Source organism: Anopheles moucheti, chromosome 3 (genome assembly GCF_943734755.1).
Source record: "Anopheles moucheti chromosome 3, idAnoMoucSN_F20_07, whole genome shotgun sequence".
Taxonomy (NCBI): domain Eukaryota; kingdom Metazoa; phylum Arthropoda; class Insecta; order Diptera; family Culicidae; genus Anopheles; species Anopheles moucheti.
Window position 1 is genome coordinate 56,694,622 of NC_069141.1, and position 25,948 is coordinate 56,720,569.

General features: G+C 43.7%; 1 protein-coding gene across 1 annotated transcript in view; it reads right to left on the reverse strand.

Moving 5' to 3' along the window:
* Positions 1-1,704: 1,704 nt before the first annotated feature.
* Positions 1,705-25,948, reverse strand: part of LOC128302850 (LIM/homeobox protein Awh-like) — a 28,545-nt gene continuing 4,301 nt past the window's right edge. Inside the window, exons 2-6 of the mRNA XM_053039697.1 lie at positions 11,564-11,745; positions 2,517-2,734; positions 2,202-2,420; positions 1,940-2,080; positions 1,705-1,840 (exon numbers count right to left, since the gene is read on the reverse strand). Coding sequence (XP_052895657.1) covers positions 1,815-1,840; positions 1,940-2,080; positions 2,202-2,420; positions 2,517-2,734; positions 11,564-11,745 — 786 coding nt within the window. The 3' untranslated portion in view covers positions 1,705-1,814. The remainder of the gene's footprint in view (positions 1,841-1,939; positions 2,081-2,201; positions 2,421-2,516; positions 2,735-11,563; positions 11,746-25,948) is intronic.

Here is a 25,948-nt window from a genome sequence, read left to right on the forward strand (position 1 = left end):
GTCCGCTCTTGTTTGGGGTGCGAATTGTTGCGGGTGATTTTTCACCCCCTGGAGTCCCAACCCAATTGCCCGCATTGTACGGATTAGGCGCCGGTTCGGGACGACAATAGGATGAGCCGACAGGGATTTTGCTATGGAATTGTTGCCGAACGGTGGAAATTCTTAGACAGCGTTCAGTGTACGCTCGGTTGAAAAGGGGCTAAATTGTGGGTAATTAAATTAGCCGCATGTAAATCGCTTCATCGGCTGCTGTTAGGTGAATTCGTTCAAGCGGTCCCGGGAGAATATGCGAGCACGGGGCTAAGACAACATTGAGCAAATGGAATGAATATTTAAATCAATACATCAAAAAAAAGGTAGCACAAGGATATAATTCCCTTTGAAGCAAAGTTTTGAGCTGTGTAATAAATAAAAATCTTATCGAAAGTTTGAAAAATTACATGAATGTTAATAAAAAATCCTAGCAAAATAGTTCAAGCTCATACAAAGCCTTCTAACTTCTGCAATATTGCAACACCTGTCCGGTCAATAACTTGTTACAAAACATTCCCAATGTTGTATCCATGAAGTGTCTGTCGTGCATTTATTGAACATTTCGGTAAACGAGGGATATTTATGTTTACTGATTTTTATTTGATTTCCCTTTTATTTTCTCTCGGACACCCTCTTGCTGCTTTTTCGCAAAAGGACATTGCGCAGGTTGGACGAATTTGTTGTAATCAAACGTACAAATAAACAAACAAAAGCAAATATTGAAGAAGCAAACACAGAAGGAAGGGAAAGTTTTTCATCAACTTACCATTCTGCCCATTGTTTGGACAGCATTGGAACAGTAGGCGCTGCCTAAAAGTTACCAATGAAGCACACTTACGAACACTGGAAAAAGGAAGTTTCGGAAGTGAAAGTTTTACAGTCTTTTGAATTGCAATTCTGTTTTTGTCCTGATTCTGCTAGAAAAAGCGTAAGTGGAACATTTTATTTCTTTCATTTCCAGTCAGGATAGTTCCATCCGTCGGGTTAGTAGAACTCCATAAAACCCACACACTCACCCTCCCGTGTGGCATAAGGATAAAACGGCTTAGCGTACAGTTCCGCAGGACGATAATCCCATTATTTTCGTATCGTAATCGGATCACTACCGCGGGTTAGAACTGCTTTGAACTGCTGCCCCTGTTTCCTGGCTGTATCATTAGACGATAATACATCTGTCATTTGAGATCCGTAGAGTCGTCCATTATGGAACGTTTAGGCGTGTTTCGGATTTATTGCTCAAAGAGAAGGGTTGCCTGTTTGTGGACAGGAATGGTTAAAACCCCGATACGGAAAATATTACTAAAAAGATGTACTTATCCTGAAATTTGGCTTCTTCTTCGAATATTTTGTATCTTATTTTGCCGCAGAAATCAAACCAATGTTGCACATATTCTTCTCTTCTTTGATTGTTTTTTATTGGACTGTTTTGTTAATGTTAAAAACATGTATATTAATAACTTATTTACAGAAGAAATTTCACTAGAGTTATGCGTTTAATTTACACAATTTTACCCTCCACAGTGTCGGTGGTAGGGTAATTTTTGCATTTTCTTATCTTCCTTCATCCTAATACAGTTAGTGGCAAATTTGTGCTACACCTAGCTCACCATCATTGTTAAAACATTTCTTTGGTATTCCGGTTTCCTGTCTCCACACACAGTGCTGGGTGGAGTCGCTTTGCGATTGAATTTTAGTCTCCATCTCCCCCTGCAACGTCTTCAGCAATCATCCATTTGGCAACTTCCGTGTGGCGAGTGCAACAGTGATTGCATACCCATATGTTACACCATCAGGTTGATGAGATTCACTGTGGAATGTTGGGTGAAAAGCAAAACCAAAATCCCCAAAAACACAAACAGAAGTCAAAATCCGGTCAATCTTGCGAGAAATCCCGTCATGCGCTTACCGTGCGAGTTGAACATGGCACCAGGATGTTTACCCATGCCGGGACCATGATCGTGATCGCCCAGACCCGTCTGCCCGCTGCTGTTGTTGTTCATATCCTGCCGCAATGCGTTGAACAGATTGGGATTGTGATCGCGTGGAACTGAGGTAGCAAATGGAACAAATACAAAAAAGAGAGCCAAAAAAAATACACACGGGAGTTAAAACACAATCGCAAGATTAAAGCGTGTTCGGATCAGTCTCGAAACTGATCGATCACCTACCGTGGGTGTGCTTCTTTTGGCGGGCACGCGAGTTCTGGAACCAAACCTGCGTTACCCGCTTGCTTAGCCCCGTCAGCTGCGCTATCCGCTCCAAGTCCTGGCCGTCCGGGTTGCTGTCGATCTGGAAGTTGGCCTGCAGCACCTGCAGCTGCTCCTCGGTAAATGTCGTCCGGACGCGTTTCGATTTGTTCTTGTTGTATCCATCACTGCTGCACCCATCTGTAAACGGGAAGGCGAATCAAACGACACGCGGTCATAAGGCACCAACGGTAGACGGCCGGGAACAAACGGCACAGCGTGACGATCCTTTCTTACCATCGCTCGAGTTCGATCCATCTTCGACCGTGTCCATGTAGTGGATCTTGCACATCACCTTATCGTCGATCAGGGCAAACTGTTCGCCGGTCGAAAGCTGCCGGCCGCAAGTGTCGCATGAAAAGCAGGCCAAATGGAACACGAGATCGCGGGCCTTCCGCACCCAGTCTGAGGCCGCTATCGTTCGGCAGCATTTCGAGCATTTGGCGCCAAACGTTCTGTACAAGTAGGAGAGAGAACAAGATGATAGTTTTATATTCACCTATATATTTAAGTGTTTGTTTTTAATTTAATGTTAGTTTATTTAGAAGTTACTCCTTAAATATGTTTCATAAGAAGTATAACGATATATTGATCGTCCTTCTTTCCTATTTTCGTTATTCAATGTATGCGTATTTCATTTTTTTACACAAATTACCACCTGCATAGCTTGAATTACATGGTAAAGAAACAGTGTTGGGCATAGATATAAGACTTATCTTAAGGGAAACAAAACCAGATGGAATACTTTATTGAAATCCACAAAATTATCCGTGATGATTCGGATCGACATACAATATTGTGACTTACTGAGACATATATTTTCTTTGCGTGTATATCCATTCATGTTAGGCATGAGCTTCGCGTACATAAATTCTAGAAGTCCAGAGGCTTAATAAGCTGAGAATATTCCTCTGAATATAGATGGATAAACGAAATTTCAGCCTGCCATGGTATGGGTATAGTTTATATTTGCACAGCAAAGCAGAAGAGGAAGAAAAACTGATCAGTCATACTAAGGTTTTACTTTTTAATGAATTTAATGCCTTTTTTTAAATGTAAAGTATCGTACAAAACATAATTAGTTGTATGGGATTGAGCAGCTGAAATTCTCTGAAATGAAATTAATAATTTTTGGGAAATTTTGTGTAAGTGTTTGAAGCTTATAAAACATTAAATCATTGGCATAAACGCGTTTCAAATTTAAAAGTAACATTGTTATAAAATATGGCAAATACCTTACTTTACTGTCCATCACTGTAAATCTAGTGAGCAATAGCAGGCGTGACCACTTAGTAGTAGATCGTTACGTCAATTAAAAAGAAGATGATAGAGAAGGAGAAACTCATAATTTGTTGCAGAAAATTGAATCATTCATCATAGAATGCATGATCTTGTCGCTTACAGTCAAATGATTGAATAGCCTTACGATGTTATCACCAGATCTAGCACATTTCCATTCAAAATATTATTGTTCCCTTTTCTGTTCCTACTTATCGGCACTAATCGAAACCAATTACGCTTCTAATGTCGGTTCACAGTTTCCTTCTTTCCTCCCAAAAGGACAAATCGAAGCACCACCGGCACAAAATCACGATACGCCCGCAATTTGTACGTACGGGTATCCGGCCAGTCTGTCCCGCTTTGGGACGATCGTAGCGATCGCACCTTGTAGGGAAACATGTCCCGCACATTAGTTCAACCGTAGCGATACCCATCGAGACCATGTTCTCCTGCTGGAGAAGCTGCGGAAAATGACAATCGCTTCCCACTCGAAGGGGTTTTCGTACACCGGGGTCTTCGGTTTGCGTGACAATGCGTGAACCACCCATTTGGCCCGGCCGAAGAAGCTCACCGGGAAGTCCCAATTTAATTATCGTCCACCACGGTCGCTCGCTGCGTACACCAGCCCGGGCACTTTTTAAAGCGGTGCTCGTTTTAAAAATAAAAACAATTCCATCCCGCTGTGATTGCCTTTTGCTGCGTCTTCGGTCTAGGGAACCGACGATGCGGACCAACAATCGAACCTGTGTCGCGAATTTCATTCAACCGATTTTGCCAAACTCCCAAACCAGAACCTGCACAACTCGCGCTTTCAGCTTATTCATTCATTTATTTATTCCGTTCGCCTGTTATTTATTTAATTTTAATTGAACCCCGTGTGTGCTGTCCGCATGGTCGGCAGTGACTCCCTCTGCTACGACACCTTTTTCTTCAGATGCTGTTGGGCTTCTTGGGACGATCGTTTCGATTTTGCTCCTATCGTACGACAACCATGGTTCTGGGGCAGAATGTTCATGCTTGTTGTACCCGATTGAAGCATTCATTCTGCCTTTTTTCCAGCATATTGTTCGAAGCGATGTAAAACGGCATTTGTGTTTCTTTCTTTTGCAACTTTTCTGACGACAGCGTACTTCCTGCGATCGTGTGTTTTTTTTGTTTTGGGTAGGACAACACTTTATAAAAGCAACGCGAGCAAAATCTATCTTCAAACAGGGTGCAAAACAAACAAAAAGCAGTGTACTGTATTTGTACATCTCACACATGGGCAAAGAAAACCTTACATCGTACGTGACATACGAGGCGCTCACTGAAAGTTAAACCATGCCAACGATGAACCAAAAAAAAAGCACACGAAGAAACCTAAATTGATCGACCAATGTTAAGGACGTCATGGGGGTGCTACTGAATCTGGTTTTCTTTTTTTACCCTTTATATAGCTGGGTCGATTTGCATATTACACCAAGATCGAATTATCGTACAGGGAAAAGGGGCAAACGCGACTGAAACGAGATCAAGCCAACGCTGTCAATCGAACACTCGGGTGCTCGCGCTGTTGCCGAATGCGCAAATGTCCCCGAAGGTGAAATGTGATCCCGTCCTAAAAACCCCGCGTGACACATGGCTACCGCGCGATGGGATGAAGATACGGTGTGCGGTGCCACTCCTTTCTGAAGTTGCCTTTAGTTGGTGTTTCTGGTAGGTTGGCCTGTCAGGAGTGTACTGTGTTTGGAATTGAAATTCGGATGGGTCTGTACGGTATGAGTATTGTAGGTATTATGGCTTTTAGCAACAATGTAGCAGATTAAATGGGATTACTTCACATGTACATCATATTTGCATATTTTTGCACCTTAATGTGCACCACTTGCAATATTTTAAAATATCCATGTAATATTATAGTTATAACGTGCTACAGTCGCCTTGTAATATATTTGCTTTGATGATGTTTGATCAAGTGATTGTTTTCTTGAGTTCTAGTTCTTATTTATTGGGTGGCGTAGTTGGGCTTATTTATTGGGTGGCATCCGTATAGTTCATCAAGCTGGATATTTTTAATATTCACATGTCAAGCATCAAGCTGGATGTTTTTAATATTCAACAATTTAGTTGGTCAAGTTGGAAGTCTTTAACAAGACATAGTGTGCTAGTTGTCAACCGATCGTTGTACAGCCTGAGAAAACTTCTCCAATAAATAAATAAAATAAAAACACTAGTTCCAACAGTCATAGTTCCAATACACACTCCTAACAGTACTCTCAAAGCGATACTCCAAGGTATAGACTTTTAAGTCAAATTTATGAAGACCTCTGAGTCGCGATCAATGAAAATTGCACAGAAGGGATATTGGGACTAGTATACAGGGAAGGATAATGGTGGACAAGAACGAGTTATATGAGTTGGATAATGATCCCAATATCATAACCGAGAGCGATTTAGATGACTCCTGGTGAAAACTATGGCCCAAATCGTTTGTAACGACTCATAAGTAATGTTAGGGGCCTGTGTATCACCGATGAATATGCCACTCACAAGTGACGTTCGATGGTCACCTTGTTGATGTCGATGATAGCAAGGACATTTAAATAAACCTATATTTTAAGGAAGGAGGAGAAATAAGGAAATTTAATATCTTAATCAACGACGTGATATAGAGCAGTATGAAACGAATCATGTTGAAACAATTTCAAGAAATTCCCCACCAGAGAACAGATAATTAATGCATACCAATTAAAAAAAATCCATTATATCTGGCAGCTAACATCGATCCTTGATTTCATTTTTCCTTTTTGATACACACCCCGACACCCCTGCTGATAAGAGCTCGGTCGCAAGTGTGAGATTATTTCTATCTTGCATAATCCACTGTTCCATCTGGCACCGATGCAGCAGCCGTGAGCGACAGTGAGTTCGGAAGCAAACCATCGCACACCGAAACCACCAGCGGACGATAAGAGCGAAGACGCGATGGTCAGCTCCAGTAGTGTGCACGCGATATGCTTGCGATGCTGAACCTCACGACCATGCGGACGATAAATCATAAACTCGTTTGTAACAACACCAAACACATTTATCACTCCGTATGCATCAGTCAACTGGGTCGTTGACGGCACGACGGTCCCGGCGTCCGGTGCGTTGTAAAACAACATCAACAGCAGCAGCAACAACGACCGCTTCGTTCCTCGCCCATGCCACCGTCTCCGTGCCTTTTCTTCCGCAACCGAATTTCGAAGACGTTCTCGGGAGCGAGTAAAACCATAATAAAAGGTGAATTCAAACGTTGGACAAAACAAAACAAAAACAACTGCAACCACACCAGACAGGCTCCATTCGGCCAAGGGTCCGGGCAGGGACACCGATCATCAGCACATAACATCCACAACCACAGCCACAAACCAAACCACAACAACGCGAGCCATCTCGTCATCTTTGGTCGCGGAAGCATAATGCATGGAATACGGAACCAATAACGTTGGCATGTGCGCGAGATTATTGCCGGGCTTTGGTGCAAGAGGGCGATGTTGCTGACTTCGCACCAGTCTCGAACCAACCAAGATTCTAATCTGCTCCCGGTAGAACATATGCAATATCGATGTTTTGCTCCTCTCGCGATCTTCCGCATAAGTGCCAACTTTTATAATCACGGGTAAGGATCACGATTTTGCCGTACATGGAACAGCAGCATTGAGTTGGGTCAGTAGAGTAGATGTATTTCAACATTACGATTGAGATGCAGTTTGAGATAATTTATATGAATTTAATATAATAATAACTTCCATGGGTAAATTCACAATTCATAAATCTAAACACTTAATTGTCTCTGTGAAATGTCTCTTCGATTTTCTCGATATCGAAGATCTGTCAAACAATATTACTACTGAAGACGTATAACAATAAGGAGTACAACCTTATTAATCTGGATAACCTTAAAGTAACTCCTCAAATACAGTCTTGCTCTTACTTTTGCTATAAAATATATACTTAGCGTTTTTGCTATAAAAATGCAAAATGTTTACTCATATGTCAGCCTAATACCACTACGTGCTATAAATATAGCATAAGTAAAAGATGTCTAATCTGATCTAATCTGCAAATCAATAAAACAAAGTATCACAATACTTAGTATATTGTGCATATTGTTGCCTTGTCTAATGAAAAGTAGACAATATGCAAGAATGCTATAAATACTGGTGCCATAAGTAACTCGGCAAAAACGAAGCAGAACGAACGAGATACGAAAAAAGTGTCCCCACACGGAAACCACAATTCTCGATTAACAAGGCGCGATATGTCTTGTTTAATTACCGCCACGATATGAGCATTCAGGTTAACCGGGGCAGCACCCGTGTCGTGCAGTTCGAGCCCACTCGTTCCACCGTTCGTTCACGCCGTGGAGGTTCGCTACCGGCACTGGCTCTCCTCTCCTTGTGAGTTCGTTTTCGCTTGAATCCCGCGAGCTTGTACAGCATCACCGGAGACATTACACCCAAGCAGCCCAACGGGAACGGCTGCACACCGTGTTCGATTCAGCCACACATATATAAATATTTATTTCGCACATACCGTTTCGAAGCCGAAGATTGATGGATTTACTTTTTTATTGCGTCCTCCGCTGCCTAGCGTAAGGCTGGGACGAACCATGTGCAGGGCAGATTGTTGTTTTATTAATGCCCATTGCTCCAATTGATAAATATGCCAATTGATAAAAATGATAATACGCACCAAGGGTGGATGGACGACTGGATCCGTCCGGCTGGCCGGTCGGTTCCGGTTTTTTTTGTCTCACCACGAGACACAAGTGCCATCCCATAATCGATAACCAGCGTGGAGTTGAGCATCGTTCACGGCTCTCACGCCATGGGTGTGTCACGCCCGGCAAGATGGAGGAAATGAATGGAGTGACGGACCGATAGTTCCGAAGTGTTGTTCTTCGATGTTTTCGTTTTCCTCACCAATAGGTTATTCTTCACCAATTCATTCCCATCATAAATCGAATTGGCGCCGGCATAACTGGTGGAACCATTCCTTCGCTCTTGCTGTGGGATTAAAAGCCGAACTTGAGCTTGAAATCTGTAACATACACACACACACGCATACGCTTCTTGCCGTGGTCCGTCTCGTGGCATTGACACGCATCAAATGACATCGCAATTTCAAAGCCAAAAGGTGTATTTCTATCTGCGCCGCTTAACTGTCTAATCCGACAGCTCCTACCGAATGACGCGCTCGTTCTTGATCGTAGTCATCGTGATCGTCGTCCGTCCGTTTCACCTCTGCCGGCATTACGGCGAGGCATCCAAAGCCCAGCCGCGTTTGACGTACGGCGCGCCGGGACCGCGGGACCCGTCAGATAAAGTGTCGTGATATAATAATTCCAACTGTGGCCCATAAATAAATCGCTGTCAAAACAAGTCGGGCTACGGGCGGGTGTTGTGCGCTAGCCTTTTTTCTTCATATTTTGTGCCGGGCACCACCACTATATGTGCTGTCTGCGTTTGATGTCTCTTTACGATTTCCTTATCGCTGCAACATTCTTGATCGCGATCGAGATCGTACTGTATGCCCATCCGTAAGGTAAACATTTAAGCTTCCCCATGCTCCACTGGAGCATGCAGCATGTTATTGTAGTTTTCGATCAACTATGGTAACTTCCTTCCCTAGCCTTGGTTTGCATGACTTAATTTAATTTTCTCGCAACATGCCGCACGATATACATGTTGCTCTCAAGAACAAATCTACTTCAGAGCCCGGACTGTGGAAAGGCATATCGCGCGCTCTCCAGCCCAAGGTGCATTGCACCACCTCCGTTTGCTGGATGCATTTCTCAAACACATCCTTGAATCGACAACTCCCAGCTCGAGTTGAGTTGAGCCGAGGGGCTTGAACATCAACATCAACAATGACAAAAAACTTCTCTCCGCGCGCCAGGCTGTCAATCGGCATTTCAACGGCTCGGCTCGGTGCGCACGCCGCGTCACACTTGAACTCGATCTAAAGGGGAATAGGACTGTGGCAGGAGTAGGAGATCGATTGTTTGCTGCGTCCAGCGTGCGCGAAGCATTCGAAACATAAATATACATCAAACACTGCTCACGAATAAACGTCAAGCGGTGGAGAGCGAAATCAAAACAAAGCTTCCACAACAGATCGGCGGGGATTATTTGAGGGGTTTGGGGCATAGTAAAGCGAAGAGACGTCTATAAATAAAAATACAAACTCGATACATTCACAATAGTGTTGTTACGGTGGTTGTGACGGATAGAGCAGCAAAGGAATCTCAGTAGATTCAGTCACCTATCAGCGGGTTGGTGGTGGTGGAAGAGAGGAGTAAGAGGGAGAGTAGGCCGCAGAGCAAAAGGACAAACACAGACGCCAACAGGAAGGTGGTAAAACCGTAAGATTAATAATCCTTTTTGGCGAACTATGCGGCGAACGATTTTCCGTTTTCTTCGGGGGGTTCGTCGCTTTAAAATTTGCGCCGGGCATGAAGTCTTTCGTTTTGGAACACTTGTAAAGTTATCGATTTTTTAGCCGAAATTGGACGAATTGAACGAAAAGTCTTTTGAAAACGGATTAAACTCGATCGCACAAAGTTTGAAATATAACGCACAAAAAAAAAACCGTACGCAGACCTGTGGTGAATTTAAATCCATTTTACTGTCGCTTTTTTTTTTGCTTTCCATCTCTTCACGGGGGTTTTTGTTTCTTGCTGCTTGTCCATCGATCCTTCTTTCGCGAGATCGATACAGCCCTGGGATGGAGCGTAACAGGCCGGCTGGAAACCACCAGCGGTGGCACACCGTTGGTAGAGAAATATCAATAAATTATTTCATTTTATAAGCGGTCGCGAGGTGGAAAATGATTAATTTCCTGCGCTTGGTGCGGTCGACCGATCTCGGACGGTGCCAACCACCGGACGCGTTTCAACGCCCGGTGATCATTCGCGAGATCACGTTTACCTACGGAAAAATGGAATCGGATCGAACGGGTCGATCGAACAACCAGGCGATCACCTTCGTCGGATTTTCCTGCTGTTTGTTTGAATTCTTTTCAACTTCCACTGCGGTCGGTGATCAATCGAGCTTTTTTTTTTTCTTGTACATTGGCATAAAGTCTTGTTTTGGACTGTTTTCGTACGGGAGGGAAAAAAACCCTCTCAGTCATTGTGTGATGTTTGAGTTATTGATAGAAATATCTCACTTTCGGACCGCGTTCGAAGTGGTCAACACAAGCAAGCCGGAATCTGTACCGGGCCAACCGGGTCAAAACCGACGAGAAAGAGGCTATTTAGGTGTGTATTTTTTCTTTTGCTCGATCGATTTTGGATGTGAAATATGACCGTAAGCAAATGGAGTTTTTTTTTGTACGGCGAAGGCTCCAACTGTACGGCTTTTCGGAATGATTGACAGGCTCGCTGGAAGCATCGATCTTTTTTATGATTATTAATGTCTCTCTAATGCCATTTCCTACCCGCCCCATGATCACACTCGCTTTCTTTCCATGGTGAGTTCTGTGTGTCAGTATTGTTGTTGTTTTTTTTGCTTTAGCACACATAAATGTGATTTTGGTTCCTTCTCATGCCGCGATCATGATCCATGATCCGCAGCCACCACCATCGCGGGAACGAGCGTGAGTGTAATATTTTAATTCTCAACGGGTTAGATCTTAATTATATGTAAACAAGACTTTACGTTCACCAGGCACGACATGAACCCGGAGTTTGTTTTTTTTTTCTCTTCTTCGACTGGTGGTGTGCCATGGTACATAAATCATTCGGATGTATTAGGATCTGGTGGGTAAGTAAGATGCGAGCCATATTTTCGCCCTAATGGTCGCATCGCAATGGTAGACGAATAATTAGAATATTTTAGGGAAAGGATTGGCATAATTTGGATTGAATTTTAATTCCGTCCAATTGAGTTCCAAGCCCACCCGCATTTTTCGCAAGTAATATTTACTTCTTTGTTCCTATAAGCTCACTAAGGTTCTACAGCGTATTTACTTACTTGACGTAATCGGTCCGGCAGTAGACTTGTCGATCGCGAAAGTAGCACGAGGGTTGCCGTTCGAGCAGTGTCAGACAGACGGAACAACGCAAGCAGGATCCGTGCCAGGCGCAACCGTCAATATCGAAAAGGTACTTATCGGCGATCGGTTCCCCGCAGGCGGTGCATATTCGTAGCTCTGTCTGCAATGCAATTAACAGGGAAGAAGAAATAGCAATTTAAGAACAACTATTGCACAGCATCCGATGGGACGAAACACACCAAATTAGCCGTACCATTGTGTTTGTGTGGTTAGGATAAGGGATACGGATGAAGGATCGTTTGCTGATTTTTACCCCCGTTTAGCTTATAGCGAATAAGACACGATCGTGATAGAACGGAGAGGGTCGATTTATCGATCGTCATCAACCGATGATGAAATGGTGTGTTTCTTGCTTTCTAAAGCACCCGCTAAGACCCTCTTCCATCTTGTTTAGCACGGGGATATCTGTACAATCGAGCAGGAACCGATCGCTCCCGAACGGTAGCCATATTGTTGGGCTGTTTTACAGCGCGCACCATTAATTAGCCAGCTGAGAAAATCTGAATTTGCTTCCCAAAAAGGTACAAACGCAAATCACAATAAACAGAAGAAGTTGTTCCTTTGGGGTTTATTTTGCAAAACCGGAACTGTTTTTTTTTTCTTCAATCAATCCAGGAGGGGCACATAAACCGCTCCTAACCAAAGATGCCAGTAAGCAACCGCATCCCTCTGCGGTTTGTGTGCAAAGAAGATAGCTTCCATCCCTTCACTGCAACATTCCTAACGCGCTCACACTCCTCCCGTTTCTGTGCCGGAAAATGTGACAGAAAAATGGCCCCTGTTTCCCGCGGAGGGGTGATGCGCATCATCATTTGTTATTGTTTTGTACCGTCAAGGACCTTTTTCGCATCGGAAATCGCACTGTCATACGCGCATTAGCAGCTGCTTCGTGTCGTACCGGGTCGGAACTAATTCCGCACCGTGATTTGACCGTTGCAAGCACACACTCATGAACAAATTTATTATTTATTATCATGTACCTCGCCAGTTTAGATACCAACAGTGATCACTGTTCCCGAGGGCTTTTTTTTTGTTGTACCCGCTGAAGTGGTGGTTGTTAAAGAGCCGTTAAAAGGTGCTTCCGCACTGTTGTGTTCCATTCGCTCTGGGTATTGGTTGGCTGGAGAGTATGTAGTGTAGAGTATGAGGGGTGAACGCAACATATGCTTGCCTTTATCGTGCCCTTGAAGTGGAAAATATGATGTTTCCGTTTTGTTTGAGGCGAGAAAAATAATGTCCCATTGTATTGTTTTTAATGCAGTTCTCTACGAGGGACTATTTGTGGTGGAAAAAGTTCAAGTCGAGGAACGGTGCGAATGTTCCGGAAACGAAGCAGTCTAGCCTTGATGGCTTGAACCAATAATGTACTCTGCAATACGTCCGGAATAGAGTAAAACATTTTCTCTTCTCAACTGGACCGTTCGATTCCTGTTATTTTATTTACAATACTCATATTTATTTACTCAAATGTTTAACATTACCGTTTCCTCCCCAAAATTCAATATATTTGTATATTATTAAACTGATCAGAGATGCCTTTTTCTATCCACTTTCCTATATGAGATAAATCAAACACTGATGATGAAACGTTTCCTCCCGAATACAATCTTTCGCGCTGTCATTATACATTTTATCTCTTATTTAACGAAAACCATTGGACCATTGGACCATTGGCAAAAAAAAGGGAAAGGAACGAAGAAAAATGGCAATCCGTCGGCACCTCATTTCCGTAACGGCTTGACATTTTTTACGAAAACGCTCAAAACACGCTGCCAGTAGGAGTTTATCCTATCTATCATCGAAACATCGTCCCGTACAAAATACCGATGCCAATTTCCGCAATTTCAAAACGCGTCGCTGCCAACGACAACAGCAGCAAACAAACAAAAAAACAGCCAGCTCACAATCGATGATAAGCGATCACATTACAACCCCTTTCTTTCTGATGTCTTCGTTACCAGTCGTCAGGCCGAAAAGACAAAACCAAAACACACACACAAATTGGAGAAGAAATAATAATCTCCTTACAAGAAGCAGCTCCTGCACGATACTAAAATTCAGGTAAAAACAAAGAAGCAACCTAAAGACTGCTCTATCGCATCGACAAAAAACATTTTATTGACATGTTCGACAGGTTTAATGGTCAACTATATGCGGTTTTTGTTTATCAGTTTTCTTTGCCGTGTCAGTCGTTTCCTCAAGGAACTTTTGGCTCCAGGTGCCTCGGTGAAGTCGAGGGTGGGCCCGAATGCCGAGGACCGAAAACCGCAGCATCCAGTAAAACGGTACAAAAAAAACCAAAACAACGAACCCACACGATAAACTGACCACAGCAGAGACACACACACACACACACCCATGCTTACTCACGCAAACCCACAAAACAAACGGTCACTAATGTAATCAGATAAATCTCAGCGACAGGGAGCAATAAAACTGTCGTCGTACTTGTCACGTTCACGCCACCCTCCAGCATTCAACCTTCGTTGCGTTGGGTTCGTCTCCACCGACTCCAGATCCCGGAAGGTTCAGCTCTATGGTGAGCTCCACCGGTGCCGGATGATTCATTGAGTGATGAACGAATGTACATATCGGCGCCTGGATGACGAGGACTCACACCGCGGGGTGTTCGCTTCTCCTTTCTCTAATCGATCAGGTGCCATCAGCAAACGTTCGATTTTGGAGTTTTCAAAACAAAAAAATGGGAGAGTAGACAAAACAAAACATAAACGGATAGTTAAGCAACGAGCCATTAAAACCGAATCGTAGCTAAACTGTCGAGCTTGGTTTTGGTGGTTTTTATACTACTGTAGAAACTTGTAAAATTATACTATATACTTCTATATTAACTCCACAAATAAGCAAATATTATTTATATTTGAAATTTCTAACATTCATCTAGTATTCTTCTAGTAAAACTTACAAATTTTGATCAAAATTTTAAGTTAGGAGATGGTCCATAAAGTAGTGAAATTAAATTATTCATTTCAACTCTCGTTCAGAAATATTATTTACGTGATCGCTACGTTATTTGATTATAAAATTAACATACTTTTTTCCAACCTATAACCTTCCAACTTGCCATCTTCATAGAAAGTGAGCGTTTGCCATAGCAACACACTTTTACTTGGTGTCATGAAGAATTGATTAATAGCTCCCTGGTTAACGCTTTTCGCTTGTTAAATTTGACCATCGAAACTGTCAAAAACCATTCAATTTCCACTCTCTACCTAGCGCGGTGTTACGTTTTGCGCAGTTAAAGTCGAACGTCAGTACGCAGCTCCATTCGGGCGCTTCTCGCTTTACATCCCGTTGAGCTCTTTCCTGCCTCGCGTCGTTTCAAAACCACTGACCGCGGTGCACATTATCAGCGTATCGATTGTTGCAAACCTCTGGCGCCACCAGCGTACCAGCGGTAATCACAGCACACAACCTTGCTGTTACGAACGTGCCTCATCTCCACTAATGATCTTCAGGGTTGCAGGCGTCAAGTATGGTTTCGGGATTGGATCAGCTTCTGGGGTTTGCTGACGCGCGCATTATGTATATTTTTTTTGGGTTTTTTTTTCAAACCCAAATCCTGCCAAGCCCTATGCCAAACGGAAGCCAAATGCGCCCCGAACCGAACCATTAGCCCATGCCTTTAAGTCACCGAAAACAGGCAGAAACGTGCCGTGAAACTAACCGCAACGGGCAAGATTTACTTAATTACCTCTAATCGATGCTCACTCGCGCATCCACGCATTGCGGTGCGGCACACATCTTAAGGCACCAGCGTGCTACCGAACTGGGGCCAATCTTTTTTGGGGGGCTCATTTTGTTTTCGTTTATTTTTTTTTCGGGGTACAGCATCGTTTTGTAACCTTCTGTTTTTTGTTTCTTGGTCAGTTTTTTTTGTTGTGTTTCAGTACGACCCCTTTTGCTACCGTACCATTGCTTAGCGGCCCCAAATGAGGATCTACGTGCAAGTGAAAACATGCGCCACTCGGGAACGCACCACAAGCTCGGCGAGTGTCCATGAAGAACGCCTCTCTGGACAGTGGAAACGGGAGACGGCTCAGCGAGGTGGTAAGGGACGTTACGTTACGGATCGTGAAGTTGGCCCAGAGCTTATTGAGTAATTTCTAAACTCATTTTCTAACAGGTAGGACGTTCATCTCATCAATCATCTTCAAAGAGAACTCTGGTCCGGGTGTGTAATTGCAAACTGTTGAAAATTGTCTTACACGTCTCGTTTCCTCAAGGTAGGTCTCAAAGAAAGTAGAAATAGTATCCGTATATAAATTATTTTCATATTATATCGGGACAATCTTCGAAGGTATTTGCTTGCTTACTAAAATACTAAATTACTAACCTTGCTTCCCACGTCAAACGTCAAACTTGACAACATACAAGCTGTCAACATTGAACAGGTACTTTAAAAAGAATCAAAAATGGTAGTCTTTTCCGATTCCCAATCATCTCATCCTTTGTCGTTCCGTTGTAAACAGCAATAAAACCGCTCTGTCACCTGTCAACGCCTTCGCCGTTTGGGTCACAGACGCCACACCACCTTATAATCCCATCCCCAATATGACACCTTGGGCCCATCGTACTGGGCTGTTGATGAAATGATTTTGGACATTTTTCAACTAAATCGTTTCCTTTCGAACATTTTGGTGGAGCAGATTATCAGACACCGAAGAAAAAAAAAACAACGCAGCGAACTAGTCGTATGAATATAATCATCCTACACGTCCTCTCACTAGTGTAACCTCTTCACAGCACGCAGATATAGAATAGTGTGTAACCTGCTGAGCGTTGGTCATCTCGTAAAACCCCGAACCGAATCGTTCGAGATCTCAATCGATTGGGTTGAGAGAAAAAAAAACAACCGATAAAGTTTTCAAGGGGTTAACCTGAGGACGGTCACCTTTCCGGGGGATAAATGGTGTCCTGATTGCAACAAATTTGAGATCAATTTTTCAATCGCTTACAGCCAAAAATGAAACAGCCGGCAGTAGTTTATGCGCTGTTCGAATTGAAATGGGGTTTGTCCCACCCTATCCTAGCGATAGGCTACGGCTAGTTAAGGGGTTAGTTTTGGTGCCTTAAAATAATTACATCATTTGATCGGTTTAGATCCAACTCACCTCCACGACTTTGGGGATGGATGAAACACACACGCGTTAGGATGGCTTCTCAACTGCAAAAGTAAACTTTCGAACCTTTTCAGACCACCGAAAGAGCAGCAGGCAAGAGTTACAGTCGTCCACCCGAAGGTGGACAGGGTAGCCACACATCCGTAACCGTTGTCTTCCTGATGTGCTTGGTCGTCGAATTCAGGGCGCGCGAGCACGAGACAATCGGAACACGTTCGCGTTGCAACGAAACCAAACAAACCGGACCCGCCAACCGTCTGACAGTGGTGCCCGGAATGGAGACGACACGCCGACAGTGACCGTTTATGTTTTAATAACGCGATCCAATCGGTCCCGCAGTACCGTGGATCGCAGACACATGGTGGAGTAGTAGACCCCCGACCGCGTTTATTTACCGGTCGGCTTTCTACACCTTGTCCCGTGACAGTTATGAACCATCGGGGCAAGTTATTGTGACGATTACCGATAAATTTAGATAATATCTTCTGCCCTGTCTGTCTGGATGGTACGGTTCACATCGCGTATACGTTCGACAACTCGATCGGTTCGAGTTTTGTTTTTTCTTTTTAATTTCAATTCGATCGATGAACTGGCACGTCCATCAGAATGTAATCCTGTGCAGGGACGGAAAGATCGTATGCACATGGGGGTATATGGTTAATCTGTGGACAAAATTGTATGCAAAATCATATTGTTTGAATATCCAAAATTCTTTTTTCTATTTATTTATCATGAAAGCTCAACTTATGTACAGATTGCACTTTACGTTTATGTAAGTAGTATATCTAGGCTGTACCGATTATACACCGACTAGGAGATATGTGGATTTTGAATATTTGAACACTAAGCTAATTACAGCCCAAGCAAAAAGGTATATATAATTGGTTAAAAATTCCTCTATTGTCTTACGAAACAGTTGGTTTGAATTGTTTTAATGTTTTCTTTTAAAAAGTGACCTGAAATTCGACTCTGTAACTATCAAGTATAAACCAGTGTAATTTTACAACAGCATAATAAGATCTAGACTTCGTCTTAGCATAGCATTCTTTTCGTCTAAAAGAAGATTATTAACTAGAATCTACTTCTACTTTAAAGGAAAGAATTCACTCAGCGATCACACAAATTTTGACCAAAACTCAATTCACGTATTCCACTGTGACAATAAAAGCTCTCGCAAAGCACACCCCATAAACGCATCGCCTTGAATCGTATGATCTTACTGAGCGCGTCCGACAGGTCCCATTGCATTGCGGTACACAATCATCCAAAAGCGATTTGCCGCTCTAGCCATCAAAACTGCCATCAAAATCCTCGAATCAAACCCATTTAAAAAATATATATATATGCAGAAGATCCCATACCGAGCCTCCGATTCTGAGATTCTCCCACCTCTCCTTTAATCCCTCTTCTCCTTCTTCAGATGTGACTGCACAACGACTTTTTCGGTCGGTCGGCATCGGGTCCTGAAAAAAAATCCAGATAAGCCCCAATGCGTATATAAAAACCATCAGAATGATAATCGGTTTCATATTTTTCTGGTGGAAATATTATTCAAATCGATCGATATCACCCCGGGACACCTTCGACGGGGCGGTGATAAAACGGCGGCCAGGACCGTTTGGCCAGGTGAACCCCGTGCGAACCATGCCGGCATATGACCGGCATATACCCCAAACCTGAAGCGGTTGAAGCAATACAAAAGGTCCAGTTGAGCGTGAAGTGAGAACTTGAGATACGGCATCGATTTGCGTTTTGATTCCTTGCGATCGTTTTCCGCGATGCCATTTGCCTAGGCAATCCATTCGCCACGGTACGAACACCGGAATGGATCCGTTCGCTAACCTTGGCCATTGCTTCGGTGGGTCACCACCGGTGGAGGGAACCGGTTTGTGTGTTGGAACCGTACCGGTACCGATACTGCCCGCGAGATTCGGTGCCGCCGACCAGGCCGGTGGCCAACCGGTGGTGATAAATCCATCCATATTAGCATCTCAATAGTGTGGCGATCGTAGGTTCTGAGTCGAGCCCCGATTCGGGCTAAGGAAACTGTGAGAAGGAATTGATAAATTTATGATTTTATTGATTTATGACCCAAGCTTACGAATGCGAATCTTTATGCTGTGGTGTACTGGCGTCGCTTTGACACGGTGGTTAGTGGATCTGCTTGATGTGGACGATTTTAACCGGCTGTCCAAATCATGATTCTGAACTGTTGTTCAACACGACGTCATCCCGATACAGAGGGAATCAGGGAACGCTATCAGCAGCAATGACGATCCTGACAGAAGCTCCCGATCAGTTTATGGGACTTGTTATTATGTGTAAGCATATTGAGCCTCGGTTTTGACACTTACTGTGCGCCGATCAAAGAAGGTTTTAGTGGATGGATTACAGCAAGAAAATTCGGCTTCCGATTCGGTGTAGAAAATTTAAATCCCGATTATTGATTTTCTATTATGCACCACATAAAACGGCCATAAACGGGTTTACGGAACATTCGAAACATGTTCGGGAATGCGTTTGAAAGTAACAGTCATAAAGCGTGACTTTAAAAGTTGTAAAACGATCGGTACGCTCCGGTGCTATTTAAGACGGTGTAATACGTTACACGGTAGCGAACACACACTGTTCCGGATGCTACGGACAAACTAAGCAGCTTAGCTTAGCGTCTAATAACATTTTAGACATTTTGTATCGAGGGCCGTCGTTTATTGGTTTGCCGTTCCAGAACCTGCTTCAATAGCACAATCACATCTTTCCGGCTGCCCCGACCATAAAGATGCGCCTGACCTTGGGAGCGGGATGCTGAAATTTGCATTCAATTTTGTAGCAGTTTGTGCAGTTTATGATCCATCCACAAGCCAATCACTAAAGATGAACCATATTTGATGTTCCATTCCATCGCATACCGTTGGCCAACCCATCACCAGGCACGTGTAATGGACGTCATTTCAGCGGGAAGCATTCTCAAACTGCACTTTACCGCTTTATGAGTTAATCCGGTCGGTTATAAATTCCGTTCGCAACTGAGACTATTTTTTTTTCTCAAGCGAACCGATCGATCGTACCAGCGCCAATAGCTCGTTTCGTTTTGAAAACAACCTTCAGCAGGGACGTCATTTGACGATGGCGTTTGCATTCCATTACCGTGTGCCGTACGGGGTTCTGGTGGAATCGTACCGTTTGAAAGATGTTTTGAAAAATGATACTACGCTCCGTTCTTTAACCACCCTGCCCTCCCTTGAGGGTCGAGACCTCGGACGGTCGGTGAAGCGAAAGTTCTCAACCACACAGCCACGGTACGATACACGGTTCCACAACTGGGAACGATCGGTGTGGTAAAGCCATAGCCGAAATGAAGTCATAAATTATCCACACAAACTTTGAGTCAAATAAAATAATACACACACGGGCGCGCGCGCGTGATCATACTCCTGGACTGGACGCGACGCATACCTTGGGGTTCTTTGCTTTATGACGGAATATTTAAAATAGTCCAGCCTCCCAGGCTGGCTCGGAAGGGTTAAAATAGGGTCGCAAACGGAGGAAAAACAAGAAAATGACCTACGCGAGAGTCGCACGAAACGTAGCATTTAATCTTGTTGACTTAGAACCATTCCGGCAGGTTGTTTTATGTTAACGTTCTGTTTCGTCTTTCGTTCCCTCATCCGTCCTTTTTTCCCTCCTTGCGCCTAAACTGAACTGAGATAGCCTTACATGACCATCTGGGTTACATGGTGGCAAACAGACCCTCACCAGCACCAGTGGGTCACCGATTTTGGGCAACTGACCCTATCAAACGCGTAAGAATTATGTCCCTTTGAACTTGTTTCCCCAAAAAAATACCGACGAAAAGTGATACAAACACGCGGCGATCATACGGGGATGGGTATAAAAATAAAATAAATCCTTCACCGGATCAAGGATCTTCTTCCTCACTCCCTCCCTCGGTGCATTTCGATGCCGAACCCGGAGGAGCCTGCCCCGAGCCACATAAAGCCGACCTGACAGCAAAACGGTTGAAGCTAAACAGCCCGCCATAAAACCGTTTGGACGGTGGGAAGCAGCAAAAACAAAACCAAAAACTAACCGAACGAAACAAGAATCGGAGTGAACAGGTTTCAAATTTATGGGCATCGCGCTTCATTCCCCAAACAGCAACAGGGGAAGAAAAAAAAAGCATATGAAATACACTCGGGACACCCTGCCGTCGGAAACCGTTTTGTCTTTCGGGCAGCGGGATTTATGAAACATATTTATTGGAGGTTATGATATCTCCCGAAATTCTTCGGTTCCTCGCCGAACCGAGCCGAAAGATGAAAACCCCGCCTAGGAGGTTCCTAAAGGTATACAAAATTTGGCATAGTCCCGTCATAAATCATAAGTCACCGGTATGTTCGCATCCCTAGCAACTGCCCCCCCAACGGAAGGCGTCAGTCGTCCCATACCACGAGATACCAACTGGAGCTCGATGACCCCCAAAAGGTCACTGTATGTTTACGGGGGAAAGAATGGCAATAAACACACATCAGCATCACCAACACCAGACTTCACACATGTACATGCCATCATTCCAGTGATCCGTTCAGTGGGGACGCTTAGCTTTTGGGCAAAGCAGTGGAGGTCCGCAAAAGTCTTCCGGTTTTGAGTCTGCGATCTTTCGTTAAACACACCGGATACGTTACCGTGAGAGTAAAACGTCTGATTCGGCAAAGGTGCCGTATTTGACACCGTTCAATTTTGTGGGACATTTTGGCTCAGTGCGTGGCGCATTATGCGCATGTGCATCCTTCTCGGCCTGCCGGGAAGGTCTTCGACCATTGGGCAAGTAACAAGAGAAAAAAGAAAGCCGACAATTGCAAAAAAAAAGCGTTGTCCTACATCACACAACAACTCATGTACAAATACGATGGATTTAAGGGATTGAAGTGGACATGGACCAGCAGTGTGAAGATAATCCAGGGACGGGTAAAGCACGAATGAAAACTAAAGGATTTTTTTTGTTATATCCATGCTTTACAACGAGTTTTGCAAATATTTTGTACGTAATGGCTCTTAAAGACCTTGGCTTACATTTTGTTTGACAGCAACATGAGTGCTACATTTCGTTACTGACAGCTGTCATCGGAGAAGAGAACTGAATGGGTAAGGATAAACCGCATGGGTTGAGGGAAAGTACACTATACATATTTTAGTAATTTCACTTGTCCTTTTGGGCTCTTTCCAACAATTTTACTTACATAAAACAAGTAATATTAAAAAAAAATCTTCAATTATCATGGGTGCTGAGTGACTGAGTAAGTGAATAAAATCAGGAAGTTTCAGATTAAAAGATCAATTGAATGTTTTTCTTTTAACGCATCCAGCAGCTCACAGATGTTCCCCAGAAGCGGTATAGTATTTGCACACGAGGCTTTCGGAAGATGGAAAACAAAACACGCTTAAACAAATAAAAGGACGAACGACATGTGTAAGCTTCCTGCTTGTCCTTGCTTGGTCCCGGTTCAAAGCTTAAGCCTCATTCAACAACTTTCCACTCGACTTTTGCATCCGCGCGGGCGACGAACGCAAAGGACGCAGCTTACAGTGATCCTTTTCGGACCCGCACCGTCCCGATAATTCCGACCCAGCGAATGCATTTACAAATATCAAACAATAATAGCTTAAGTATGATGTCAACCTAGAAAGGTGCCTTCATGTGCTCCTTCCTGTAGTCTCTCTTTCCGTTTGCTTCGTTGCATTTCTAGTGTGTGAAGGCAAGTTCTGAGCACCCTGAGCCTTGACACCCGTTTCACAACATCGATTTAAATATCGGAGCCGGAGCAAGCGGAAACGATCGTACGAGTCGTCGCACAGCTCTAGCCGAGATCGAGAAAGCAAACGACAAAAAAAAGTGAAACGCATGAGCTTTAAAAACGTGTAATCCGATTAAAATCTTATTATTGACAACGGGTCGTTTGCTTTATAGGAGCGAATTCCAGGCCGTAGGGATTCGAGAACGAGATAACGAGGAAGAGAGAAAGAGCGCGATCAGTTACGTACGATGTCACGAGCGTGCGACAGTAGGTGACAGAGTAGACGTTGTTTACAGCTACACTACAGCTTCACGTTTCAAACACGCGCCAAGAGATGTCTAATCGTGTTTGGTTGGGGTTGTGGTGGGTAGACTAGCACCGAGCGCGGAGCACCTGAAGGGGCGGGATTAAACATCGACTAAACGTCAGTCGAACGCATTGTCACTTAATTTAAACTTGTCGCTTCCTTTCTCCACCGTTTTAAGCTTTCGAGAGGGGTTGGAAAACTAGTGTCACTAACGATGGATGGGAGATGGGTGCATCTACGGATGGAAGACTAACAGAGTCTAGCGCTTGAATGCATTATGGAACCGAATGCATTATGCATAACCGATAGATATGATTGAACGTATCTTCATTAGACTCGTACGTATCTACTACTGGTGATAGGCGTTATGGCGATGGTTATATCTTAATTTACTCGCCATTCCATGAGTGCTTTTGTGAAGTAAATTGATACAGCTCAATAGAGATGAAAATTGTAGTGAAATATAAACGAAATTTTATTTCCTCGAGCCCGGTTTGTACTTGTTTGCATGAGTGCAAGTACCTTTTAAATACAATGTGTCACTTTGAAGACCTTTCAGTGCAACAACCATTTGGGTGTGTTTCGGTAGAAAATCATACGCCATTACACCGCAGTCAACTATCCATCATAGTCAGCTCCATAACTCACACCACACTTTAACCGATGATGTCTGTGACCTCTTCTGACTAGGGAAAAGGGGCAAGTGAAAGATCTCCCAGAAAGTATCACAACTATGCAAATGGATAAGCCCTTACCGAACGCGCCATCCCGTTGGAATGATTTTTGTATTGAACCGTGATCCGTGTAACCGAACCCCGAAGGTCCTCTATCCGCAAATACTGCAACCCGGTCGCCCGGTCCGGTTGAGGGAAGTGGATCGGAGTTTCGTTTCGATGCCAATAAATAACAACAGCAACAATGACGATGATCGTCGTGCTTATGCTTAATACGCAAAGTCAGGGCTAGACATTAATCTTAATCCCGCCAAAGGAGATTATCCTTTTTTGCGCTTCTGCACACACACACTCTCTCTCTCTCGCGCATACGGTCGTTAGCAGGGAGTGCTTTTAGGGCTGCGCAGGCTGAAGGATAGGAAGCATCGGGCAAAAGTAAAGGGCCAGCAACAAGTGAGATGCGTGTCATTTGTGGCTTGTCGTCGTTGCTCGGAAGGGATATTTCCTTCGACGTATGATGGAAAGCTCACTTTACCGTACGAGCAGAAGTGTGAATGTATTTGAAAAATGTTTTTTTTTACTTATCGATACGATCGGATTAGCATTTCGGTTCTCATTAACCTAGGTGGTTGCCATTGTTGATCGATCTGGAATGATTAATTTTGGAGGCTCTGTATTAAAGTTTTATCTCTTGTAGCAATATCGTACAATAAGTGTGCTAAACAATTTTTCAACATTTATAAAGTTGATAATAGCTGCAATAAATGATTTTCTATGAGGTTGTGCCTTTCAAGCAATCGAGCAGTAATGTTCAGGAGTACGAATTATTGTTCTTGTAAAAACGGCTCACTTCCTGCTGTGACAAACCCTTGATAAGCCTGGTAAGGGACGTAACTTCTCATGAGGTTTTTAATTGGGTGCATCATCACCATCAAGCTGCAACTTGGAAGATTGACGCAAAACATACATTCCAATACCGGTCAATTGCTTCTCCTTTTTCCAGAAGTACCAATTGACACCAGGTGTTACTGAGCAGGCCGGTGACACACGTCCCTCAGTATTGCACCCCATGTGAGGGTTTTTATCAAAGGTTTCTTGTTTTTTTCTTCGGTTATTTACGGCTACCCATAGGGGACAGTTGGAAAATTAGTGTGAAAATCTGCACTGTAAACGCACTTCCACGGGTGTCCGGCGTGTGTGCCAAAACAACTGTCTCCCGACAGCTGTCAAAGACCGTACATACCGAAGTCAAACTGATGAACGCAAAGGAATTGCGTTACCTCATCGCTATTCCTTTTTTATTTATTGCCTCTTGAAGAGACTTTAATAAACAGGGGTACTGTGAGGCAAGAAACACAGCAAGGATAAAACAAATAAACCGACCAACGGTCAGTTTGTGTTTAGGTTTTTTGGGCCCATTTTGTATGTTACATTGAGAGATACCGAAAGCGCCGCCTGATGTTTGTAACTCAGGGAGGTGCGCTGTGGCCCAAAAAGGACCACATGGGGTGCTTTGTTTGGAATCATCTTGATCCGCCGATCCTAGCCCGCTAGAATCGCATAATCGATCGAAGGATAATAAAGTTTCGGCAGCTTTCATATTGCATTCTTGTATATATTTTTTACCCAAAAACGATCATTTGGATCTTTAGCGTTGGTGATGAAACGCGAACGAGAAAACAACCTGTCGCTCGTGAGCGAACTAGAGAAACAAAACCACCAAACTAATCCGTGTCGATTTACCTTCACATGTGGCACCGGAGCTCCCTTATTTCCGCCACATACCCTGCCTTCCCGGCCACAGCGACGACAGCGCGACCCCGAGACGTGATTGAGAAGGCATTAAAATTTCATAGAAAATATTTCAACATTAGCCCTGGATCATTAATAATTTATGTACGCAGTACCAGTGGTTCGAGAAACGGCTTTTGTTTTTCTCTCGTAACATACCTCCCGTCTTCAACTCTCGGATCTTCAACTCTCCACCGTAGAAGGCCACCGGCCCCGATCCGTGTCCGTCGGTCGGTTGAATAATTTTTCCAATTTCTCATGCCCTAATCCACAATTTCATACCCATAATCGTATGTGAAGTGCAGCTCGACGCACTCCTCCGGACACGATGCTTTCGGTTGGGTGGAAAAGTTTCCATTCCATTGTTTTTCCCGCTACGGATGCTCACGGACGGCTTTTCTTAACCCGCGGTAACGCTTAAGCTCATTTTGCTCAGTACTGCATATCGGTGCGATGATCGATGATCGTCGCTTTTGAAACAGGAAAGTATCGATCGATTACGAAAAAAAAGGATTACGAGAGCCGCGAAGATTGAGTCAGTAAGACAATTCGTCGCGAGTAATTTTTTTCTTTTGTAATACCAAAGTTTACGCGT